The 25730-nt window shown below is 43.0% G+C and overlaps 1 protein-coding gene across 3 annotated transcripts in view; it reads left to right on the top strand.

Moving 5' to 3' along the window:
- NEK1 (NIMA related kinase 1) overlaps window positions 1-25730 on the top strand; it is a 1042157-nt gene that overhangs the window by 263694 nt on the left and 752733 nt on the right. For all 3 annotated transcript variants that reach the window (XM_078677052.1, XM_078677050.1, XM_078677051.1), the window contains exons 9-10: window positions 18458-18524; window positions 20804-20961. In XM_078677052.1, the coding sequence (XP_078533178.1) occupies window positions 18458-18524; window positions 20804-20961 (225 nt within the window). The remainder of the gene's footprint in view (window positions 1-18457; window positions 18525-20803; window positions 20962-25730) is intronic.

Genomic DNA, 25730 nt, shown 5'->3' with positions numbered 1-25730 from the left:
CCCATCTAGGACCCTATCTTCCAACGGGGAGGACTCGGGTGGTGCCTCCCCCTGGCTAACACAGCTAACAAAGCATGTCTGATCTGTAGATCTCTGAAATACTCCGTGTTCACCAGCTCATAGTTTTCCTGTAGATGGGCGAAAGGAATCAATTCCCCATCCTTCAACAAGTCTCCCACTCTTGAGATACCTATTAGGTCCCAGCGATCGAAGCCCTTTGTACAAGTCAACCTGCCCAGCAGCTCACCATGCCAGAGTGGTGTGGCCTGCGTGATCTTGTCGTCCCAGCCTAGACTTTTCGTGGCTGCCTTCCACACCTGCACCGCATGTCCTGTAGGCCCTGTCAGTTTCGGGTTTACCGAGTGCGAGTTCAGTGCCCCCTCAAAACCAGACGTTCATGGAGAAGTCTTTAAGGAGAGCGATTGTGATCTATATAGAGCTATTTGCCTGCCATTTCCAGCACCTAAAATACTAAATAATGGTTGCACTGATTTCACTTGAAGCATCGATGCCCTATATTCATAGTCAATAAGGTGCTCCCGTCTCCCAACTTTGGAGCCCACGCGCCCCACATCCCCTACCAGCCCACAGCATATGGCTGTTTTCACGGTCCCCCTTTCCTTTAACCCATGTCCTGATGAAGACCCCGACATAAGGGATGTAATAACCTACATATTTGGCGTCAAAACGTGGACATCTACTTTACTAGCCAACTTGATCAACAGCGATTCATCACTGGGCTTACTATTATTAATCAAGGCTATATTTGTCTTGACAAAACTGTGAACTTTAGCGCCTAAGATATGCGCCCTGTGTATTATAAACAACTGATTGTATGATTTGCACTTCTTTCTTCATCCTCACCGATAACACCCTCTACACTTCCACAACCCTTCTCCCTCTCCCTTTCCCTTTTCTAGGGGCACTTTGTATAGATGTATTGTGATTACAAACAAATGTGTTCTTAGTGTGATTAAATAACACTGTATGTATATCACTTTGTTTATTTAGAATAATTGCTTGAGATTGTGTTATTTTGTGGATTGATCATTTTAAATAGGGCTGGGCGCCCGAGCAGGGTGAGAGGGAGCGACTTCCAGTGTTGAACGTCGCTCTTGAACCATTTCAGGGGAGGCTGGAGTTTGCATTTGTAAAAGCAGGACGGGTCTTTAGAGGTCCAGATCCCCAAATATTTGAAGTGATCTTTCGCCTTCGTGATCTGAAAGCCACGGGGGACCGAAGGCAACGCACTTCTAAGAACATAGACCACTGACTTTGTCCAATTAATTTTGTAACCGCCAAATCTGCCGAATACAAGGAAAATGTGCTGTATCTGTTTCAGGGAGGACGCTGGTAAGGCTAAATAGAGCAAAATGTCATCCGCGTATAATGAAATGTGGTCCTCCCAACATTCTGTCCACCTGATTCCTCTGATCTCTCTCCGAATCCACAATGGTAGTGGTTAAAGGTTGAGGGCAAAAAGCAGTGGAGACAGGGGGCATCCCTGACTGGTGCCTCTACTGAGAGTGAAGGGGCTGGATTGTCTATTGCTGACTACGATTCGGGCAAGAGGATCGTATATAGAAGCCGGACCCAACCAATGTATCCCTGGCCTAGCCCCAGTTTCCTCAGAACGGCCAACATGTAGGGCCACTCAATTGTGTTTAATGCCATGGCCACGTCGAGAGACACCATCACCGCATCTTCACTCATTATCTGGGCTCGGCTTAGCACTCCATGGAGTCTACGCAGGTTGAGGGAGGTGTTTCTGGTTGGCATAAATCCCGATTGTTCTGGGTGAACCAATTTTATAATGACCCTCAGGAGTCGAGTGGCCAGGACCTTTGCCAATATCTTGGTTCCTCCATTAAGCAGTGATGTTGGTCTATAGGAAGAGCACCTGCTCTTCGGTATACCCTCCTTGTGGATTACAAAGATCGTTGCCAATCTCTGGTCCAAGGGAAGCGATCCTATCTACTTGCTTTCCTGAAACATTTTATTAAGGTACCGAGCAGTCTTATTAGAGGTTAGTTTATACCGTTCAATGGGTAAGCTATTGGGGAATGCTGCCCTATTTCCGGGCAAGTCATGTATAGCCTTTTCTACCTCAATACTAGTTATTTACTGGTCCAGGTCAGAGCGCTCCTCTTCAGTGAGAACCAGAAGCAAAATGTCTCTCAAGAAGGTTGCCTCCTCCTCATGTGAGGGGACTGGGACGTGTAAATAGTTTATTATTTGTTTTAATATTGAAGTTAAGTTCAATGTTTTTTTTGATGATTTTACGTTTGCTAAATGTCACTTCAGTTGTTTACTGTAAATATTTAAAAAATGTATGTGTTTAAAATGTGTTTACTGATGTATGTGTGTGTATATATATATATATAAGTATATATATATTAAGTATAAATAGGTACATATACTCATCACTTATAATTATTATCATTATTTGTCATTTGTGCCAACACATTAAGATCTTCCCCAAACTAAGTTCCACATGAGAAAATAATTTAAGCGAATTCGGAGAATGTTGGACTTGTTCTATTATTGATTTAAAAATATATGGAATTAATTGTCTTGATATAATTGCCCATTCAGGGCGGGAGACTAAAACATATAAAGATATTCCAATGTATATATTGCCATATTTAACATCATATGCAATTCTTTTAAACATTAATCCGTATTGTCTTAATCACATTTTATGTTGTTTGAGTTAATTTAGCCATTACAAGATGGCGCTTATGATTTGGGCATCAGTCCGCTTTTCATTATTATTGTTTTTTTTTGTTTATCTGCCTTTATTAACTTCCGCCTCGCCAGCTGACACTGACGAAGGCAAGGGCTGAAACACGTTTGTTCGAATTTCTTTGTGTGCAATAAAATCGTGAGAGGTTTAACCTACTGGGAGTGCTGGTTTTGTCATTAATTTGACTGCGGAGCGATGATATATATAAGTATATATATATATATATATATATATATATATATATATATATATATATATATATATATATATAAAGTATAAATAGGTACATATACTTTATATATAAATATATGTATGTATATATTTTAAAGGATGTTTGACATAATATTTTATAGTAAGTATAGGGACACAGTGTTATGGTAAACGATAGTTTTGGCACACTAATTGTTTCTCTTGATATTTTTGTTCATGATATTCTCTCACACAACCCTGCTCCTTATCTGTTTTTGAGTGTGTATATCAAAAGCCACAGCAATTGCTGTGCCAGAGCCTTATTACACAGAGCTAGGCCCCTGCCATCCTCCCATATGCTCACCCTTTTTGCCATATTACTCAACTCCATGCTAGTTTTGGAGAAAATAGTCATCAAACTGAGTCCTCATATACATATACAACACCACTGCAGTGTTTTTGTAAACAAACGGCCGTACGGAGTCTCACTACTTCTGTATCTTGCAGTTGGACTCTCATCTTGGAAACATTCTCCTGTTAGCAACACATCAGAGGAAGAGGTTTGTGGAAGCTGATACCCTTAGTAGATTACATGATGCTCCACAACACAGTCTGAAAATTAGTTTGTATTAAAAACCTGGGACTTCCCTCACATATACCTGCTTGCTACAGAAAATGACACTTCAAGCACCTTAGTTGGCGTTCCTCCTTCTCTTTGGGAAGAAAATTGTTTGGGAAACCTTGTCTCCTGGGTTCTTATTGGACATTTTGTTTTGTATTTCCCTTATTTTATAGGACTTTTCTGCCACCTAACTGGTCCTCTCTCTCAAGGTAATTATAATAATCCTCAATTTGGCCTCGCTAAATACGTTTCACTGTGCTCCTGTACCTCTTCAAGAACGCCCTTCAGCTACTTTCTCAGAATACAGGTAGTGCTGATTCTTCATACTTTCTTGTGATTGCTGAACACAAGGGCCTTGTTCTTTATAAAGTAACCTAAGCACATTTCAATTTCCTGAACTAAATTTAGCCATCATGTATTTATGTAATGTGAAACTATACGGAGTTAACGTAAAAGGAAATGGCGAAGATTTTGCCACCCGACCTTGGAGAAGATTTGAAATCCTCTGAAGACATATTTGTATTAAACCTATTTACTGAACTAGTGCACAAAGAATATGCTTCAATAAGATGCATATAGGAGAAACATATATGCAGTGCAACTCAGGTCTTCTATACGTTTGGTAAACCTAATCAACTATCTTTCTCACATTAAGAAGCAGAGTGTTGGCACAAACCCAGGAAAGAACATAACATGCAGACCTAGAAAACGTAGGGTGCTAAAGGAGAATGAGACAAATGCATGGGAATCAAATTTACTTTGGAGATTCCCTTTGATATAGCATGAAAAAAATGCATCAAGGAATTAGACACAGGGAAACGAATCCCTTTCAATTAAAGCTTGCACTCCAACAGTATGGGTTCAAGCAGTCAAACATTCAACTAATACACACCATATATCAACCATTATCAAACCGTTTACTAGAATTTTCTTGTTGCTCCGATTTTAGTGAAGGTTCGGGTGACTCTGTTGTTAACTAACTGTAATTTCTCAGTCTTCCACATGAAAGCCTCTAGACCATTATTTTTTCCCCCTTTTGAGATTCTGCTTTCTAGGTGAACTTGCTTAAGTCCAGGAAGAGATCCATTCTGCTGTCACCTAAGGACAGTATTTATCTACTAGCCACTACCCTTATTAGTTGCTCTATGTACATTGATGAGCCTGGGTCATCAATAATGGCACCATAGCCATCCATTGTATTTTAAGTGCCTCATGCAGGGATCCTGGCCAATATGTTTGCTCCAGGTTATGCTTAATGTGCTCCTTGAAAAACATTAGTTTCAGTGAATTCCAGCAGCAATGTCTCCATGTCTTTTGGCTCAAATTAGAAAAGGACGTTCAATATCCCATTCTAACAGCCCTTGCCTTAATGTCCAGGACCTTCACTGTTGATTCTAACAGAATTAGTAATAAAATGGCACTCTTTGAAAATGTATTTTTCTTTGATTGCATTTTCTTGAGGTTGAAGATGTGAGTCTGGAGATCCCTGTTTCTCTCTAGACCCCTCTACCTTTCAGTCCATGGTCTCCTCTGTGAAGTTCATTCACATCATAGCCATCTGTCCTGCAGAAAAGGTCTACAGGTATGTCATGAGTGGACCTCGTTCGTTCCTGTTCCAGAGCAATTTTTCGTTTGTAGCAATGCGAGGATCAGAGAACCCCATACTGATGGCTCCTCAGCTTTTTTGAGCATTAGGGAGTTAAAAAAAAAAAGTCCATAGGAATTTCCTTTTTTTTTACATTTGGGCCATGGGCAGTGCATGAGGGGGGATGGGCAAAGACAGATTCACACACGCACTCACACACATATACACACACTCACTCACCTGAGGTCCTTCTCACTCTGTTGCTGTCTTTTCTTATTACAGTCACCTCGCTGAGGGCATTGTCTAGCAGATTGTTAGCATCTCATCCGCTTTCTAATCAATCCGCTCTCCTCTGTGCAACACTGCTCTTGAAGGTCCTCATAGCCACACACATTTGGGGTGCCTGTGAGTCCAGGTGTCCATATACTTTTGCAACAGGCCAAACTCTTAATTACACGTGGGACCACTACATCCTGAAACAATAAGTAATTTGCTGGATGAGCCCTGCTCAGGCACCTACTGATAATAAAGAATCTTATAGAAGGTAAATAGGATGTACAGGAGTAGGAGGCATTGCTACTCTGGAGTCCTCCGCCTCTGTGCAAACACCATGAGTTCGAGGCTCCCAGATTACTGATGAGGCACCACCTCTTGCACCCTCTTGTCATTACATTGACTCAGGTACCTAAAAGACTTACAACTTTGACTCTGAAGAGTTGCAGTGGAGATCCATAAGTGTTGCCATTATGGAGCCTTTATGGGATGTTTAAATGAAATTTTTATTTTTATTTCTTACTTGGATGCTGTAGATATTAAGATTGAATTCTCTAAGCAGTAATCTTTAGCCAGTGCAGCATAACTTAATACTCTTTTTCAAATGTTCTCCTTGAAGTTTTGAGTATTGAGGCTTCTTTTCAGGTGTCTTCTCTGTTTTCATTTTTCGATGAAGAATCTTGATATTTTATTTGTTTTTAGCCGTGCTCATGCATAAGCAATTTGAGCCTTTGTTCTCCTGTGACAAGGACTTAATGAAGTGGAAAATTTCCTTTTTTGGGTGAAATGACCTCTTCAATTGGTGACTCGCAAGCTTTTCTTTCATTAGCGCCTCACATTTATTTTGCAAAATGTTGCCTTTTGGTGTGGCTCTTTCTTTATTGTAAAGTTAATGACAGAATTTCAAAAGTCCTGCAAATTTATCTCTTTTTTGGTTCCAGACACCACACTTCTTCTTTCGAAGAAATGTTACCCAGTGCGTATGTATCTAGAGTTTTGATGTTTTCCCAGGAAAAGGCATAATAACCCTTTGGGCTTTATTCATTATTTATCGTGACCCAACCTCTGAAAGTAAAACAGCTGACCTCTATTCTATGAGGCGGATAATCTCTTGCATTTCTAAATCCTATAAATTAAAAGTTCATGCTCCACATAAACTCACTGTTCTTTCCACCAGTGCAAAAGCTGCATCAGTGGCTGTCAATATGGGTTGCTTTCCATACCTTCTCCAAGTATTACTTCCGGGAAGCATCTTCCAGAAAAAATGCTGGTCGTATATGCAAACTCTGCACAGCGTGGTTATTTGAAACCTGGTTGTGCATTTGCTGTGTTCCCCTCCATATGAAAACGATTTTTGAAAAACTGCTTCATTGACAGGTGATCGTATACTTGTGAGTTGCCCACAGGAAATCTGGAAGTCTTAAATAATTAATCATAACATTTAGGACTATTTTTATGATCTCACATATAAATTATAGAAATATTAATTGCGCTATTTATATTAAGTCCTGGAAAGATGACGGTCTGAAGTAATGTCTATAAATTGTATTTATGTTTATTTAAGAAAACTATTTTAGACGTTTAGAAATTTTAAAATTATTGGTCTGTATTTTAAATTGGTGTGTTTTCTTTAAGAATGTAGTAATTGAAAGATTTTTGTTAATCATGCAAATAAAAATGTACCTTACCTTACCTTACCTTACCCTCCATATGTCTGAAGCTATGAAATCATTTCCCCATCAAACTGTAAAGGAGTGACAGATAGACAACAGAGTATGGTAAAATTACCTTCATGGTAATTCTGGTTCTCTTAATCCTTGTTCTTCCTCATACTCACCCAACCACATCCCTTTACTAGTCTGGTCTGGTATTTAATGTTCTGTAACTTCCCATGTTGACAAGAACATGTTCTAACTTTGTTGACATTTGGTCATACAAGATTAAATGATGGAAATAGAGTACAGAGGGAGACTGGTGCACGGACGACTCAAGATTCTTTAAACGCTACCATGCTCTTTTTCCAAAGCTTTTTTTTGTGGTCTAGATTTCTGGTGCAGACAAAAAACAATCAGTCAGGAAAGAGGAAAAGCAAGTGCTAAGAGTATCTGTATTGCCATTAAAGGAGTTTTTTGCTTTTGCACATATTGTTATTTAATGTATATAGTTTCCTTTAATTCATTTAGATGTGAATGTAATTCAGTTAGTCATGCTCAAGTTTGGATGTGTACCACATATTTATTTTTGTCACCACAGCGTTAACCCACATTAATCTCTGCATTCGGGTTTTTTTAATATCTATCTCTAGATTGCTAACCTTGATAGCTCTGCTGACTCATCTTTCTTACCATTCTTTTCAAAGTATGAATCTCTGTGAGCACGTACACCGATCAGGATCTAACAAAGTGCATAACCAGAGAACTCTGAAAAGGAGTGCTTCCAATTCTGGTTTCAGTATCTTGTGCTCATGTTTGCTTTGCCTCAGTTATGCCCAGTCTTCCTTTAAGTGCCCATTGGTATAGAATGTGTTTACTTGTGCACTGTATCCTGTCCCTCTAAGTTTATAAGTCCATAACTTTTAATATTTGGTTAAAAAATGTTCCAGCATGAATGATAAATGTTTTTTCCAGGTATTAATTTGTATATTGTTTCTCTAGAAGGCCTGTAACTATATTAAACATATTTGTAGACCTTCAGAAACATCCCAATGGTCAACTTGACCCGAAATTATTAATCCTTCTCCTGATCATTTATTGCTGTTTTTTCTTAAAGAACTATGTTTGTAGTTTGTGTCTATAGATACATATGCTCTGTATACTCCTACTATCTAGTGTTGGGCTCGAACTATTGCAACTTGTTTTGCTTCGAAGAGGTGTTTTGAGTCACAAGGTATTGGTGACTCCTTCTCTAGTTGTGAACATGCCTAGAAACTGACTCCATTGTTTTTCTCTGGCATTGGTTTCAAATGTGTATCAATGTTGCTCCCGGTCTTGACATGTTCAACGCTGAATGTTCATGGTCCTGGGACCTCCTACTTTGATGGTCGTCCTTCTCTCTTGATGCGCTCTGGACACCACCGCCAAAAACCAGGCCTCCTGGCATTTAGAGTGCCCATCTGTTGGGCCTGACATCCTTGGTGTGGTTTTCCTCCAACTTTTTGCCTTCAATCTTCCTGTTTTTTCTGACTTCGTGTTTGCTGACCTTGGGACTCTGCACACTTTCCCATTGCTAACAGCTGTTAAAGTGCTTGTGCTCTCTCCCTAAACCATGGGAACATTGACTTATACCCAATTGCCATATTTAATTAAATTTACTTTTATGCCCCTAGTAAAGTGTACCTAGGGCCTGTAAATTAATTGCTACTAGTGGGCCTGCAGAACTAATTGTGCCACACTTAAGTCGTTCTTTAAACATGTCTCAGGCCTGCCATTGCCGCCTGTGGGTGCAGTTTTAAACTCCCATTTCGATCTGGCAAAATAAATCTTTTGCCAGGTCTAACCCTTCCTATTTAATATATATATTAGGCCATAAACAGCCCAGGGGGCAGGGTGCAGTGTATTTAAAAAGTTGGACATGTACTTTTAAGTTTTACATGTCTTGGTAGTGAAAAACTCTTACATTTGTTTTTCCTACTGAAAAGTCTGCCTCTCAAATAGGAAAGCATTGGGTCAACTAGTACATTTAACAAGTGGCATCTTTCAATTGGGAGCAGGTAAGAATGTTGAGCTTGGTGTCTAAAGAATTGTGATTAAAAACATTGGATTTTTAAGTTGCAATTCTAAAAATTCTACTTTTAGAAAGTTGCCATTTTCCTGTCCTAGCCATTTGGTGCTAGCAGCCTGATCCTACTTCACATGACTAGGTGTAGTTGGTCTTTGTGTATTGCTCCCAGACAGTGTGACAAAGGAGGAATAGGTGTTGACAGGATGTCCATCTCTGACTTGATGAGGGGGGAGAAGATGTCACCTACCACACTTGCACATCACAAAGGCTTTCCCTGAGCACACTCAGAAAAGCTTTGACACTAGTCATTTGTGACCCCAGACAAGCTGGGGCCTGGGCAGAGAAGCAGAAAATTCCAGACACCTCTAGGAGTGGAAATCTCCAGAACCTTCCCCTACTTCATAGTGGTCCCTGGGTATACAAATTGGACTCTCTGAGCCAACTCTGGATCTGTACAAGACTGCCACGTTGCTGCCCTGATGCCTGAATGAGAAGGACTGGACCTGCATCTGAACCCATAATCACCAGAGTGACTCCAAGGGCTAGTTCGCTGTCCTCCTGATCAGAGCCTCGGGACAGAAACGCTCCAACCACCTTGAAACCTGCACTCTGTCTGTTGAGAGTCCTATGCTGCAAGTGGTGCCACCCCAGTCCTGTACCCTTGGAAGCGGGCCTGAAGGTACTCTGCCAGCCCAGCTGTGGTCCTGAGAGCAGAACCACTGCTGCGCAGTGGTTGCTTGACACAGGAATTCTCATCACAAGTCCTGCATTAATACTTTTACACATTGCCTCTAAGTTAAACCTGACTGCTTTTGTGCCAAGCTTACAGAGGGTTAAGCACAGATTAATTTGCTTTGTTTGCTTGTTTTTCACCCTGACAGAGAGTGTGGTTGCTGCTTGAGTAGGGTTTAATTCCCTCAACCAGTAATCCAATTTGCTACACCACCCATTCGGACCCCATTACCGTTCTTGCTGACTCCAGAGAATTAGGAGGCGCAGAGAGGTCCCCTTTGTACCACTCAAAGTACCCCTGGGCTGAACTCCACACCTGTCTGTAACCTGTCCCTCTCCCCAGAGGGCGACATCCTACTCTGCGACTCCTTCTCAGCCTTCTGCAGAAGGTTCTTCAGCAACAAAGAGACAGGTGCTGGACCCACAAAATGTATTGCTTGTCGTCCAATAAGCTGGACATCTTCGCAAAGTGAATCTGCTCAGTGCTGAAGAGCAGGAATATGATGAGCCTTACAACATATCAGCCCAGCCCAGAGGTCATTGGTTCTGATTCTTCAGGACCAAAAGTCATAGAATAGAGAATTGTTGCTGATCGCGGCTGAATGTTGATGCCACGCCAGCTGATGATTCATTCTCTTCTCATGCTTGATGATGCAACAATAAAAAACAAGTTTAAAAAAAAAAAAAAAATAAATAGAGGTGTGGAATTTATTAAAATATCTACTTGTCCATGGGGCAGTTTGCTTCATAAATCTACTTGTCTTGTAACAAAATCCACTTGTCCCCTTGGTGCCATGTAGTGCGGCGACAAATTATATAGCCTCTCTGATTATGCCAGGGCTCATACCATGGTAGTGTTTGAATTCTAGCAATCCCTTTATGTTGCCATGTTTTGGCAGATTTACATACTGGGACTGAAGGTAGTGGTAAGCAATAGTTTCAGGGCTGGAATGCCCTTTTGAGTCTGTGCAAACCTACTAACCTGCATGTTTAAGGGTTTTCAACAACTCTTCTCTAATCTTGTCCCATACTGAGAAATGTTGGAAATGTACTCCTGATAATGGCAGACACAAACCTTCTTCCAGAGTTAGGAAAAAAGTGGTTGGAGGGAAAATGATCTTGCAAACACTCAGGTTTTCGCATGAGCAAATCTACACATGCACATATTGCTCATGCTAAAATGCAGTTCACAAATATTTTCTAGGACTACAATTTCTTGTCCTACTTCTGTAAATTCTTGTGAATTCACGAAAACCATATAGGTAAACTTAATGCAGGTACATATACCAAGGGTGCCCTTTTGAGACTTTCTTTAACCCCTTCAGCGCGGGTGACAAAGCCAGCTCGTCATGGGCGTTACCTGCGCTGCGCGCATGACGAGCTGGCTTTGTCACAATCAAGCCATTTTTCAAATTTCAGCGCACGGCGGGAATTCGCGGTAGCGCGGAAGCGGTTAATAATTGGGCCTCTAATTTTGTCTGGCCCTAACCATGACCTTTTGGGTTTATTAAAATTCTCTCTCTCTCTCTCTGTATTGGCTGGCTTCACTGTGAGTGACAGCATTCTGCTCTTTCACAAGGAGCATATCGGCACACAACATAGTTTTGTTCAGTGCCAATAACTAATTTGGCAGTGTGTGCTTTTTCAGACCAAAAACAATTTTTGCTTTTGGCAATGTTTGTTGTAATGGTGAGGACCCGGCAGCTCTCACATCAATAAGGTTTTACAAAAACAATGCCAAAACAAGTCACGTATTTCTAAAACTAAAACACTGACCATTAATTTTAGACCTTCTGGCTTTGCCAATGCTTGTTTATTTTTTGTGTTTTCCATAATCTTATTGATACTGGTTACTCTGATTTTCCAATATGAAAATCTTTGGGAAATACTAGCATGCATCATCACATTTTACTGAATGATGCTGCAAAGAAATGGTACCTGAAATAGTACAGTAGTTTAGCAAAATGTTTTTTCCCTACTTTCATTTAGGAACATTTTATATTGAAAGCTAAGAATCATTAATCTTGCTTTCAAGCTTCTGCAAATATTTGCATCTAATCATAGAGCATTCTGGGAGCATTATGCACAGCCTCATATTGCTAAACTTTGAAACTGTGTGAATACATTTTTATACTGGAACCACTGTCAGTAGTGCAGTCAGAATTTACATTTATTTTAGAGCGTTCACCCTAATAATAAAGGCTTTAAATGAATGAACCTTGAATACAAATTTGAACAGCATTAACATATGCAATATGCATACAAATATTAACTTAACTGCAGGCAGTGCCCTTCCCTGACCTTTAATGTGGTACTGCAAACTGGCAGCCAAAGGGTTTGTGCTGCAGGGGGTTGGGCCTACTTGTCCCAAGGACAAAATACACATTAAAACTTGTTGCCCTTGACCCCAAACAATATGTCCTGGGCGTCGGGCTATAGGAATTCCACATCGCTGCAAGAGGAAGAAGAGATGCTTGAAAGATGCTCAAAATGCCTCGACATTGGACCTCACATCAAGTCCACTGCAAGACGTCTGCTTCCAGAACCCCAAGACACTTGGAGCCTTGACTCCTCCCCTCCACACACACACAAACATTGGCCTTCGAGCCACAAAACACACCTCAGCACTTTAAAGCAGATTCCTCAGTCTAAACCGCTGTCAACGCTGAATCAGTTTTTACTCCAAGACCATCCACAGCCAATTCCGAAGAGATGCCCATCCTTGAGAAGCTCCAACAGGAGATCGATGACTGACTGACAACAACGCATCGTTATTCATCTTGGCATCGGCAAGATCCTGCCAGTTCCAGAAAGAGTTTGCCTAAAAAGCAGAGACTCTCCTACGCGGACACTTGACAGCTAGACTCTCCTCTACGCTCCGCACCCCTTCAAAAAGGCTATAGGACAAGGCTGCCAGCCTTTCACCTCCTTCTGCTTCACCTGCACCATGTCTGCCTCCACCAGCTTCACCTCCCTCGCCTCCCACCAGAATCCCACTGTGACTCATGTTGCTCCAGTCTAGTTCCTACCATCCAACAGAGGATTTTGGGGCCACCATCTACCTTCATCCCACAGATGATCCACAGGTGGACTATAATGTGGAGCCTCTAGGGGACCCTGACCTCATGCAAGTTCGTGTTGAGGCTTCCTCGTCAAACAACACCTCTGCTTACCACGGTGTCACCCAGCATGCAGTGGAAACAGCCTTTACAACGAGGTAAATAAATTGCATGCCTTTGCCTCGGATTTTTTAGCACAATATTTTTATCGCGATTATGCATTTACATTGAATGCCAATACCACGCATTTAAGGTAAGTTGGGGAGGGTGAGGGGTCTCCCCCCACAAATACATTGTTTTTAAATCTAAAAACACCGCGTGGTATTGGCATGCGATGTAAATGCATAATTACGGTAAAAACATGCATGCTAAAAAATGCGTGGCAAAAGGCATGCGATGTATTTACCAGTGTTGTAACGTCGAACAACCGCATGCGGGTGCCTATCACAAGTTAGACATGCACATTACACCCGAAGGGGTGATTTCCTACTGGATTTACTGTCGTCAACCAAATGCTCCATCCAATTTCTCCTAATACTAAAGGCAATATTCAAGTCTGCACCAGACACCTTTAGGTAGCCTGTAACATCCCAAGTGATAACATCCAGGATTGGGGAAAAATTCAAGCCTGCACTATCTAATCCCTGCTCTACATTAGAATGCATGTTCCCCGGCTCCCTGTTAGGTTTTACCTCCTATAAGACAGCGGCTGCCCAAGCCATAGGTGACATTTCCTCTCCTAAAGAGGTGAGTAAGTACACTGATGTGGCTAGCAAAAAGGTGGCAGTTGACACTGCCACACACTGACGAAATGGCAATTCTATGGGCCTCTTGTCCCGATACGACATTGCTCAGTTGGAGAAAAGGGAAGCCTTACTGCAATGTCTCTCTGACAAGTATATGGAGTGATGGAAGGATAATTTAGAGGAGGGCACAGCTATATCCACCACCAACATATGCTGTACGTTAGACTCAGCTGACATGGCTGCCAAAGGTGTAAGCATTTCTCTCATCCTCTGCCGGCTTTCCTAGCTGCCTATTTCTGGCGTTAAGCAGACATACAACAACTCCTCACCAACCTTTCTTTGGAAGAAGAGCACATCTGCCCGTTGGTTGATTAGATGTTAGAAAAATAAAAAGAGGACACAGAAGACTCTGTAAAGAGCATGGATGCCCTTTAAGTCCTTTCAGAACCGGCAGGCAAGGGGCAGTTCGAAAGTTACCTCCCCTAACCCAACACAGTCTTATTAACAACAGCAGCAGACTTATCACTAACAGGGAGCTAGGGGATACACATGGGAAGCTTCCAGGGTAATAACTCCAATGACTGAGGTAGAAGCACCTCTTCGCGAAGGGAGTCTCTACCTCCAAACACAAACTTGACTTGTGTCCTCCAGATCACTCCACAACTATCAGGGGTGGGGGGGAGGGGTAGATTACAACAATCGTTTCCCCTGCTGTTATGAAATTACAACAGACCATTTAGTCTTTTCTATTATTGAGCACTGCTTCCGCCTCCATCTTGCCTAGCCCCACCAAACATCCCAACCCACACCCACTTTCTCAGCCCAGAACACTTTGTCCTGTTACAGAAAGAAGTCCATGCCCTCATTCTCAAAATATCCCTATGGCCAGTGCTCCCCCAACAAGGTCTACTTTCTGTGCTTCCTTGCTTCCTCAAGGAGGACAATTCCCCCGAGACAGTCCTCAGTCTCCAGGTATCAACAGATACATCCTCTCTGAACATTTCCAAATAGTCACATTACAAGATGATGTAATCCACCTGCTGCAGTAAGGCGACTTTATGGCCTAGCCTTCCACGTACCTATTCATCTGGCTCATCAGCGCTACTTCTGCTTCACAGTAAACGCCAGTAATAGTAATTCCAAGTTTTGCTCTTTGAAGTCACCATGGTCCCAAGGTGCCTCACCAAAGACCTAACAGTGGTAACCCCCCACTTCAGATGGGGGAAAACTTGCATCTTCCCCAAGCTAGACGACTGACTGATCAGGAGTGCAAGCAAAAGGACAGCCTAGCTCAGAACCAAGCCGCCATCTCCCAGTTCCACAACTTGGCGTTCACTGCCAATGCCCCCAAACATACCCTAGTGATCAAAAGGTTTTGGCATTCCAGCAACTACTGCCTCTTTTTCAGCAACTTCGTCATCTCACAGTTCAAATACTAATGTGTTTCCTAGGTATGAGGACCTCCTGTATAGACATAGCCCCTCACCCAAAGACTCCATATTCCTCCACTCCAAGAGTGTCTCTTGGCACAGTGGTCACTAGTGGAGGGTCAATGGCGAGATCTAGTGTTGATAACGACCAGCAACTTTCTCGCTCCGCAATCTGCATTGGTGGAATAGGAACAACCTGCTGCTGGTCATGCCCTTCGCAATCCCTACTCCACGCGTGGCCATCACCACGGGTACATCTCGGTGACTTGACCGTTCAGGGCCTGTAGTGGGCCACTTCGTTACCGTATTCCTCACATAAACAATCTGAAGTTTTGGGTCATAGCTGGCACACAAAGCTTTTCTCCAAGATATTCAAGACGAAGTTGTCCTGGTGCGAACAGGCAACATGACCACCATGTTCTATTATCACATGCAAGATGACACTCACTCTCTGCAGCTGTCAGCACTGGTGCAGTGAATTTGTCTTTGGCCGAACCATCGCTAAGTGAATCTCCTATCAGACTACCTTGAAGGGGTAAGCAACTGCTTTGCAGACCTGCTCAGCAGAATGCAGCAAAAGTTCAATGAGTGGCAAGTCCTGCTCCCATACCTTCATCAGTGTGGTGTCCCAGACATAGACCTCTTTGCCCCATGCGGAACCTCAAAATGCCTAAACCTTCAGGTTTCCACACCTTCTGGTCCATGGGCAATGGTCTTTTCTATAGTTTTCTTACTACGTACGGTAGAAGTGGGAAGGAGGAAATGTTTGTGTGAAAATCCCTTATCAATTCATCCAAACATCCCTCACCCTCATCATGGTGGCTCCCATGTGGGCCAGACAACCATGGTTCCTAACCCCTTTGGAAATGTCTCTTATGCTATATAAGAAGCTCCTCAACAGTCTGGACCTCTTACACAGAACCAAGAGGAGAGTTACCTTGACCCCAGGCAGCTCAACCTTTTGATCTGGCTCATGAGGTCCTATATTTTGACTATCTTAACCAACCTCAAGAGTGCAGGAACATACTGAAAGAGGCTCACCACAAGCACCTGTTATGCTGCTAAATGGAAGAGGTTTGTCCACTACTGTCCCTCAAACTGATTGACACTCTTATGTCAATGGTCCAAGACACATATTCTGCTACCTCTTACATCTACAAAAGTCAGGACTAGCCTACTCCTCCATGTGGCTACATCTAGCAGCCATTGCTTCATTTAAGCAGAGCAGGCCACACTCCCAACCAGGGTGCCACCCGCACCAGTCTGGAACCTCAATATTGTTCTCACCATTCTAATGGGCCCTCCTTTCAAACTACTACACCCTTGCTCTTTTCAATTCCTCTCCTGGAAGGTCACCTTTATAGTTACCTTTAAATCCCTTAGGCATATTAGTGAGTTACAGGTTTTTACACTACAAGAGCCATCCTTCCATGTCCACAATGACAGGGTTGTCTGTAGAACTAACCCTAAATTCCTGCTAAAGTTTACCTAATCTTTTCACCTTAGCCAAACGGTAGAGATTATGGTCTTCATCCCGCAACCTAACATTGTAGCTGTGAAAGCGCTTCACCCAGTTGACATCAAGCGTGCTCTTATGTACTAAATAGATAGGACCAGGCTCTTACGTAAACCATATCAGCTTTTCGTTGCCTTTTACACAGCTTGCAAAGGTTGCTCTATATGAAAGGTAGGTATAGCCTGGTGGTTTGTCAGATGCATCCAAACCTCCTATCTCTAAGTCCAAATTTCCCTACCTGCCCCTCGACCTCATTCCACCCACAAACAGTGTGCCATTGTGGCTTTCCCTGGAAACATACACATAGTTGTAAACTTTTTTTTATTAATCATCAGACAACAACAACATCTTCACAAATTTACATCATACTTGGGAGCCAATATACACAACAGAGAATCATACATGATTACACAGATCGAATGCACAGTGACAAATACCATATAATTTAAGGGGGTGTGAGTTGGTCATCTTCGTGTAATGGCGCTGGCGGGGCGCAAATATCTCCCCTATATGAGTTCCAAGGACCCCAAACCTTACTCCACTTCCTGGGACACCCTCTAGCAATGTAAAATGACTTCTCCCTGAACATACACCAGTCAAGATCTTCCCTCCATTTCCCAATCTTAAGTGGCTGCTGTGTGTCCCAGTTCTGCGCAATGTTTCTTTTGGCGATCGAGGATGGTCATTATAATGAAAATTGAGTGAAGCATGAAATCAGTCAATCACTTAAAGATGGAATAAGAATCCACTAATAACTGCTGGAAGAGTCTGAGTCTAAGCAGTTCTATAAGCCAGGGACAGCTCCTAATGTATGGAATCCCCGAGGTAGGAGAGATTTGAAAAGGGATCTTGGAGAGAGATAAACATACACATAGTTGATTTTTATAAAGCTGCTACAGGGTCATCCCAACACACCATCACAAAACATTATTGTGTGAATATCATTGCAAGGGAACAAGCTAGAGTTGATCAAATTGTCCTAAGGGCTTTGTTTCAGACCTCTGCATCATTCACAGGCTAGCCAATGCATTGGGGAGTATTGCTTCACAGTCGAGACAGCTCTTGTGTATCTGCAGCCACAAATGATATGAATGGATTATATTACTCACTCTGTAAGCATCTGGTTGTCGCATGTAGTGCTGAAGATTCACATGGGGCCATCCACCTCCCCTGAAGCCAGTGTTTACTACAGTTGTCTTAAACCTTTACATTCTCTGTCATATGTACATAACATGCATATTCACTATACTGTTATGCTCACTCCTCCATATCTACTCTAACCTGTTGTGTGGAAAAGAATGTAACAATGGAGTTTTTGCCTTTGCACGTTCACACCTAGAAAAGGAGTAACCGGTACCTACAGACGCCAAACAAGTTGAAACAGTCTGAGCCTAACAGTAGTATTCAGATCATGTGAATATACAGCAATACATGTGATGAACAGATGATTACAGGGTAAGTAACATAATGCATTTGTAGCACCTGTAGCCGTAGAGAAATATGCTCTGTAATCGTTTAATGTGTGATTTTAGCAAAATGTGTGCAGTATTTTAATCGGCAATGACTAATGATCTATAAAAAGAACATTTGTGAAATTAAGATTCCTGGCTTAACAGTAGATGTAATTGTGCTTGTAAAGAGGAAAATACAGGCCGTTTCCCTTTTTAATTCTGGGCATTTCTTGTGTTTTATTTATCGTGTGTGACATGACCTTGTCTTCCTGTGAGCTTTGTTTTCTATGGCTCTTGTAACAGATGACTGCTCTCCACTCCACAATTACACAAACTAAAGCCATTTAAGGAAAGTTTAGCAAACCTTGCCTTTTCTCTTTTACTTTAGCTTATTGCCGAAGAATTTGGTCATGCAGCACTTCTCAATCAACCTAAGGTTGCAACTCCTGTGTCAGGTAAACTTATGCATATTTAGTTCAGAGTTACAACATCTATATTTAGTGTATAATTTGAGCCGGTGGGGCCACTGTCACTCATGTTTGTTGAACGGTACTTATTGTTACTCATCAGCCATTTACCAAAGCAAGTGCACCAAAAACAGAAAGGGGAAAGAAGTAGATCCGGATGTACAGGAAAACGGCTGCAAAGGCAGAAAGCAGGAGTCTGCATGAGTGAGAGGGTGCACGGAGTGTCCAATAGTGAAAGGAAGAACTATGAGATCAAATTAAGATTCGCATCCTTGGCAATTGTTGAGCCGATGTTCAGAAGCAGATGTGCAGGGTATTGGGCACCGGTTCTTATTCTATTTCGAATTAACCTTTGTTTACACTTAACTTATTGTTTAAATAATTTGAATTTAATGTTTAATTTAAATAATTTGGTAGATACTTTGGTGTAGTAGCCTTGCAGTAGACTTCATGACCGCATTCCCTCATAATTTGTCCAGTTGAAAATGTACGTATTTACAGATATTGATATACCTCATCCACTTTAAAGGGCCACCTGATGGAGCGGAGTCCACATGAACATGGTTTGTCTTTTCCGCTAAATGCTGGAGGTTGTAATGATGCGATGCCATAAATCAATGTTTGTGTTTTTGACTTGCAAATTGAAGCAACTGTGGTTTCTCCTTGAACCTTTCACCTTAATTGTGTATTTCGTGAGTAATAATTCCATTTATAGATCACTTACATATGAGAACCTAATTTTGAACTATTGTTCAGCTTGTTGCTATGTTCTCACGAATGTCCTTTTTCTGCACTTTACAATTATAAAATAGTGTGATTCTGACTGTGTGTTCAACATATAAAAGATTCTTTGTAAGCATGTCCAGTTTTTTTTCCATATTTAAACGTATACAATGTTAAGAATAGAGTAACTGCATATGGACAGTAAATCATTAATAGTTTTCAAAATAGTAGATAATAGACCTGCACTAAGCCCAAATTTGATCCTGTCCTTGGCAACTATAAATTAGCTGAACTGATTTTTTGATGCTGTAACAAAGTGTGTTATTCCCAAGATAGGCCCAAGTAGCGAAGCAGCTTATATCTTACATTATCCTATTTTTCAGCAGTAACCATTTGTACATATTTGCGTGCATGACAATGTTGGATTAGTTTCCCTGAAACTGAACGTGTTTACACATCAAGCTTCGCACAACATTATCACAATGCCCTAAACATCATGTACAAGGTTTCTTTTCGCACTATGTAAAAATGGAATATCTATCTTCATCCATGGGGCGACAGGGCTATCTACACATCCATAACATCACTAATCTATACGCACATCACAAGGCTGCTTTCTATTATAAAAGATGAGCATCCCAATAGATTAGCAGAGGAGGCACTCCAGCTGACACCAGAGGTCCTTGCATGCTGAGAATTCGCCTAGCAGCCGTCTGACATCTCGTGAGCGGTGTCCGGTTTGTCACCAAGACTGGGTCCTTTATTCTATCCCATCAGGTAATGGGGTTGGATTATCCCTAGGGGGGATTCTTTGCTTTACACCTACACACACTCTAGGCACACTTGGAGTAGGGTTCTCATGGTAGGATTTCGATTGCTGCCTTGTTTTACTGCCAGCATACACACATTATGTTAGAACCATGGTAGAACTGTATCTACTATTCACGCTTTTGGTCCTTGTAATCACTTTTATCTGCTTCTGTCTAGTAATCATTGCAGCACATGTATCAAACGTTGGTTCAATAAATATATTTAAAATTTCCCACTGGGTATTCTCTATATACTTCTATGAGAATAAGGGAGCACGAGTGACTGAGAGAAAGGTTCTGTACTGTTTCCAGAAACCCTGAGGGGTCAGTGTTGTCATGTTCATTGGTTGCCAGAAACCATTTGCTCCTTGGTAGGTGAGGAGGCTTACGGTGGCACTGTGAGCTATGTGGTCTAAAGGCCAACATATCCTTTTGGGGTGTCCGGAATCAGTCTTGGCACCAAGCCCCTAGTTTATGTTGTCCAAACAATGTGCAGATCCTACGGATTAGTCGGAACTACATGAAAAAAGTATTGAGCTCTTCCATAACTCAGATTGTTCTGACAGTTTTCATTGTTTCCTCGGTTCTCGTGAAGTGAAAATCACCCAGCACATCATGACCAAAGTAAACTAATCTCTCGTCTATCGTGTCATGTGGCTCTCGAATTTGTTGAACCCTATGAGGCACACGTGGTGATCCGACTTAAATCTACCTGTATTTTTTTGTCTTGAATAGCAAAACGACCAGCTCAGGGACAAGTCTTGGCTTCTGCTGCACCTGCTCAGAAAATCACAAAACCAGCTGCAAAATATGGAGTGCCTTTAACTTTAAAGAAATCAAGCGATACTGCTAAAAAGCTGCATGATAAGAAGCCATTAATAAAACACAGACAGGTGAGGGAATGATGCAACACATTACTTAATCCTGAAAATTTTATCTGAAAATGCAGTTCTTCAAAGAGCGTTTTTTTGTATAGATGTTGTCTCCATTATTCCCGTTACTTATAGAAGCAATGCAACTACTATGGGCACTTTTTTCTTTCTTTGTTTAAGTCATTTGTGTAGGACTATTTACTTCTTGAAATCTAACTTTTGAGAATGCAGAGCATGACTGGATCCACAGTGGATCCAAGCTCTCTTCAGTGGCCACAGATATTGCCACCAGGCACTTACATGAAATTAGCAAATTTTGATGGCTCACCCTCCATACCTTTGCAAAAACAACAAGTGATGGACTGAATGTGGATCAATGTCACACACTCCCCCAGTCAAAAGATCTGGGCCCAAATCCATCGTTTTTTTGCACTCCACACCACCCTGGGTTAGACAATGGCGATATGCAAATCAGCTCTGACCCTGTTGCCCCATGGGAACAGTCCAGTCCGAACTACAAAAGCCATGTCCTTCCCAGAACGGAATCAAGCATCCGAGGACCGGACCGGTTTCGAGGTAACACCTCTCTTCAGCCCGGCTAGCTTGACTCCAAGTGGTGTGGAGTGCCTGGGACCCACGTCTGGGCATCCCCAGCGCACTTAGGGCGGCAATTGCAAAAACAACAAGTGATGGACTGAATGTGGATCAATGTCACACACTCCCCCAGTCAAAAGATCTGGGCCCAAATCCATCGTTTTTTTGCACTCCACACCACCCTGGGTTAGACAATGGCGATATGCAAATCAGCTCTGACCCTGTTGCCCCATGGGAACAGTCCAGTCCGAACTACAAAAGCCATGTCCTTCCCAGAACGGAATCAAGCATCCGAGGACCGGACCGGTTTCGAGGTAACACCTCTCTTCAGCCCGGCTAGCTTGACTCCAAGTGGTGTGGAGTGCCTGGGACCCACGTCTGGGCATCCCCAGCGCACTTAGGGCGGCAATTGCAAAAACAACAAGTGATGGACTGAATGTGGATCAATGTCACACACTCCCCCAGTCAAAAGATCTGGGCCCAAATCCATCGTTTTTTTGCACTCCACACCACCCTGGGTTAGACAATGGCGATATGCAAATCAGCTCTGACCCTGTTGCCCCATGGGAACAGTCCAGTCCGAACTACAAAAGCCATGTCCTTCCCAGAACGGAATCAAGCATCCGAGGACCGGACCGGTTTCGAGGTAACACCTCTCTTCAGCCCGGCTAGCTTGACTCCAAGTGGTGTGGAGTGCCTGGGACCCACGTCTGGGCATCCCCAGCGCACTTAGGGCGGCAATTGCAAAAACAACAAGTGATGGACTGAATGTGGATCAATGTCACACACTCCCCCAGTCAAAAGATCTGGGCCCAAATCCATCGTTTTTTTGCACTCCACACCACCCTGGGTTAGACAATGGCGATATGCAAATCAGCTCTGACCCTGTTGCCCCATGGGAACAGTCCAGTCCGAACTACAAAAGCCATGTCCTTCCCAGAACGGAATCAAGCATCCGAGGACCGGACCGGTTTCGAGGTAACACCTCTCTTCAGCCCGGCTAGCTTGACTCCAAGTGGTGTGGAGTGCCTGGGACCCACGTCTGGGCATCCCCAGCGCACTTAGGGCGGCAATTGCAAAAACAACAAGTGATGGACTGAATGTGGATCAATGTCACACACTCCCCCAGTCAAAAGATCTGGGCCCAAATCCATCGTTTTTTTGCACTCCACACCACCCTGGGTTAGACAATGGCGATATGCAAATCAGCTCTGACCCTGTTGCCCCATGGGAACAGTCCAGTCCGAACTACAAAAGCCATGTCCTTCCCAGAACGGAATCAAGCATCCGAGGACCGGACCGGTTTCGAGGTAACACCTCTCTTCAGCCCGGCTAGCTTGACTCCAAGTGGTGTGGAGTGCCTGGGACCCACGTCTGGGCATCCCCAGCGCACTTAGGGCGGCAATTGCAAAAACAACAAGTGATGGACTGAATGTGGATCAATGTCACACACTCGAAACCGGTCCGGTCCTCGGATGCTTGATTCCGGTCTGGGAAAGATATGGCTGTTGTAGTTCGGACTGGACTGTTCCCATGGGGCAACAGGGTCAGAGCTGATTTGCATAAAGCCATTATCTGACCCAGGGTGGTGTGGAGTGCAAAAAAACGATGGATTTGGGCCCAGATCTTTTGACTGGGGGAGTGTGTGACATTGATCCACATTCAGTCCATCACTTGTTGTTTTTTGCAATTGTCACCCTCCATACCTGCTGAAATTTCAAGGTGGTGCTAATTTTTTTTGTTCAAATCTGTTTATTACGATTTTCAGTTTTTAAGTATACAGTGCATGTATAGCAATGCCACTAGTATTACTTCATCACAAATAAGCGAGATGTATGGCGCGGGGCAAGTAGGGGAATGTGCCATAGACGGGTAGTGTGGGAACTAGTATTGCAACAGACTCTGAGAATCAAGTAGGGGCATCCACCGGTAGTTGAAGAGCATTTGGAAGCCCGCTAAGATGGTATCCCAATGGGTCACTAGGGGTGTATTTGCGTAGTCCCAGTGTTTCCGCCTTGTGAAAGGCAACACTGTTAGAAGTATAAATGCTCAATGACAAGGACATCAGTTTAAGCAAGTCCGTTTATTAACCATCCACTCTCCTCACTGGAGAGTGTCCCAACATTCCATGGCAAACTTCAGGGCAGGGAATACCAACTGGGTCACAGGGGAAGGGGTGGATGGGACATACCATTTGGGAGAACAAGTTACAACACATCTCCTTCCCATAAGGGTGACACAGAACAAAGGCTAAGACCCACAGGGTGGGATAGAACTGTGTTGTGATACTATAGGAGGAAAAATAGAATACAGAACATAACTCATGCGCATTTTACAATTTTGTCAAAGCTCCACCATTGACCATTCTCAAGTTGAACCACATTCTTAAGCACTTTAGTAATTTTACAGGGCATGTAGTATTTGCTTTGGGTGGCTCCCACTTTTACGGTCTTTCTGGCTTGTACCCTGTCACCTACCTCCCACTTGCCATCCTTCACCCCATGTTTAGTATCATACCACCGCTTGTAACTATCTTGGTGGAGTTGGACTTTTTCTGCCATGGCTTCCGGATCCACTACTTTGGGCTCGCCCCCACTCAGCCAACTGGGATTTAGATTGGTGCAGGGTTCTCTTCCACGCAGTGCTACAAAGGGTGAAATGCCTGTGACCTTATTAGGGGAGGTGTGGTAAGCCCACAGGCACCTTCTAAGAGACCCTTCTATCTCGTGCCCGTTGGTTGCAGCTAATTGGATATGTTCCTTTATGATTCTGTTTGCCCGCTCGACTAGACCATTGGCTTTGGGGCAGTATAAAGCTGTGGTCTCGTGTTTGATGTCCAAACCCTTGAGGAATGCACGCATCTCTTCCGAGCAAAACTGCACTCCGTTATCTGTCACCAAAGTCACAGGAATGCCTTCTTTGACAAATACTCCATTCAAGAACTCGATCACTGTCCTTGTGGTGACAGTGTGGACAAACTTCTGCATGATCCAATGGGTAGTGTAATCGATTAAATCCAGCATGAACCTCCTCCTCTCACCTAGTTCCTGCATGGGTCCGATAATGTCCATGGCCAGCTTGCTCCATGGCTTGGTTGGCACATTCACTGGAGACAATGGTGCCTTCTGTACCACCTTAGATTTGTCAGTTTTGGCGCACGCCCCACAATCCTTAACGGCTTGTTCAGTCAAGGCATCCATCCTGGGGAACCGGAAACTGGATCTGACTCTGGCTTTAGTAAGGCTGCGCCCTAGGTGGCCTTCATGTGCCAAATCGATGACCTTCTTCCTGAGGCTTTTGGGTGGAACCACTCTATGATTTCGGTAGATTCTGCCTTTTATGAAACTTAATTCATTTCTCACTTCCCAATACTCTTCTATGCCAGTCTCAAGTTCACTCTTCTTGTTCGGCCATCCTTCCACCATGTACTCTTTCAGCATGTTTAACTCCTTGTCATCTTTCAACTCCTCCTCCCAGTCTTTTTCCGTGATGGCCGGCATCTCCGTCATTAGTATAGGACTGTCGAGGGCTTCTTCTCTTTCTCCCACATCTGGTAACGGTGACCTTGACAGGAAATCCGCGATTTTATTCTCATTTCCTGGCACATACTCCACATTGAAGTTATAGTGCTCCAGCCCCAGGATCCATCTGCTGATGCGCGGTGTACAATTCTCTAATCCCTTCACGGAAAAGATGAAGGTGAGGGGTTTATGATCGGTCCGGATGGAGAACCTTAAAGCCCACAAGAAAAACTTGAAATGTCTAACAGCCCAGAAACAGGCCAAGGCCTCCCTTTCAATTACGGAATAGTTCCGTTCAGGGTTTGTGAGACTCTGGGATGCAAACGCAATGATTTTCTCCTCTTTTCCATCCTTCTGTATCAGGGTTGCTCCCAGGCCCTTGTTAGAGGCGTCTGTGGCCAAAATGGTTTTCTTAGATGCATCAAATTTTCCTAATGCTGGGGAGGTTAATAATTCTTCTTTTAGTGACTTAACCACCGCATCATGCTCCTCATTCCATTGGTAATCCTTGTTTTTCTTCATTAACTCCCTCATAGGCTCACACTTGGCAGCAAAATTGACTACGTACTTTGACATGTACTCTAAAAGTCCTAAGAAGGACCTTAGTTCTTCTTTGTTCTTGGGGCTGGGTGCTTCCTTCACTGCTTGGATTAAGCTGCCCTTCGGTCTGAACCC

Source organism: Lissotriton helveticus, chromosome 2_1, assembly GCF_964261635.1.
Source record: "Lissotriton helveticus chromosome 2_1, aLisHel1.1, whole genome shotgun sequence".
In the NCBI taxonomy this organism is placed as follows: Eukaryota; Metazoa; Chordata; class Amphibia; order Caudata; family Salamandridae; genus Lissotriton; species Lissotriton helveticus.
Note: the sequence above shows the minus strand (reverse complement) of the source record. Positions and strands in the feature narration are given on the sequence as shown.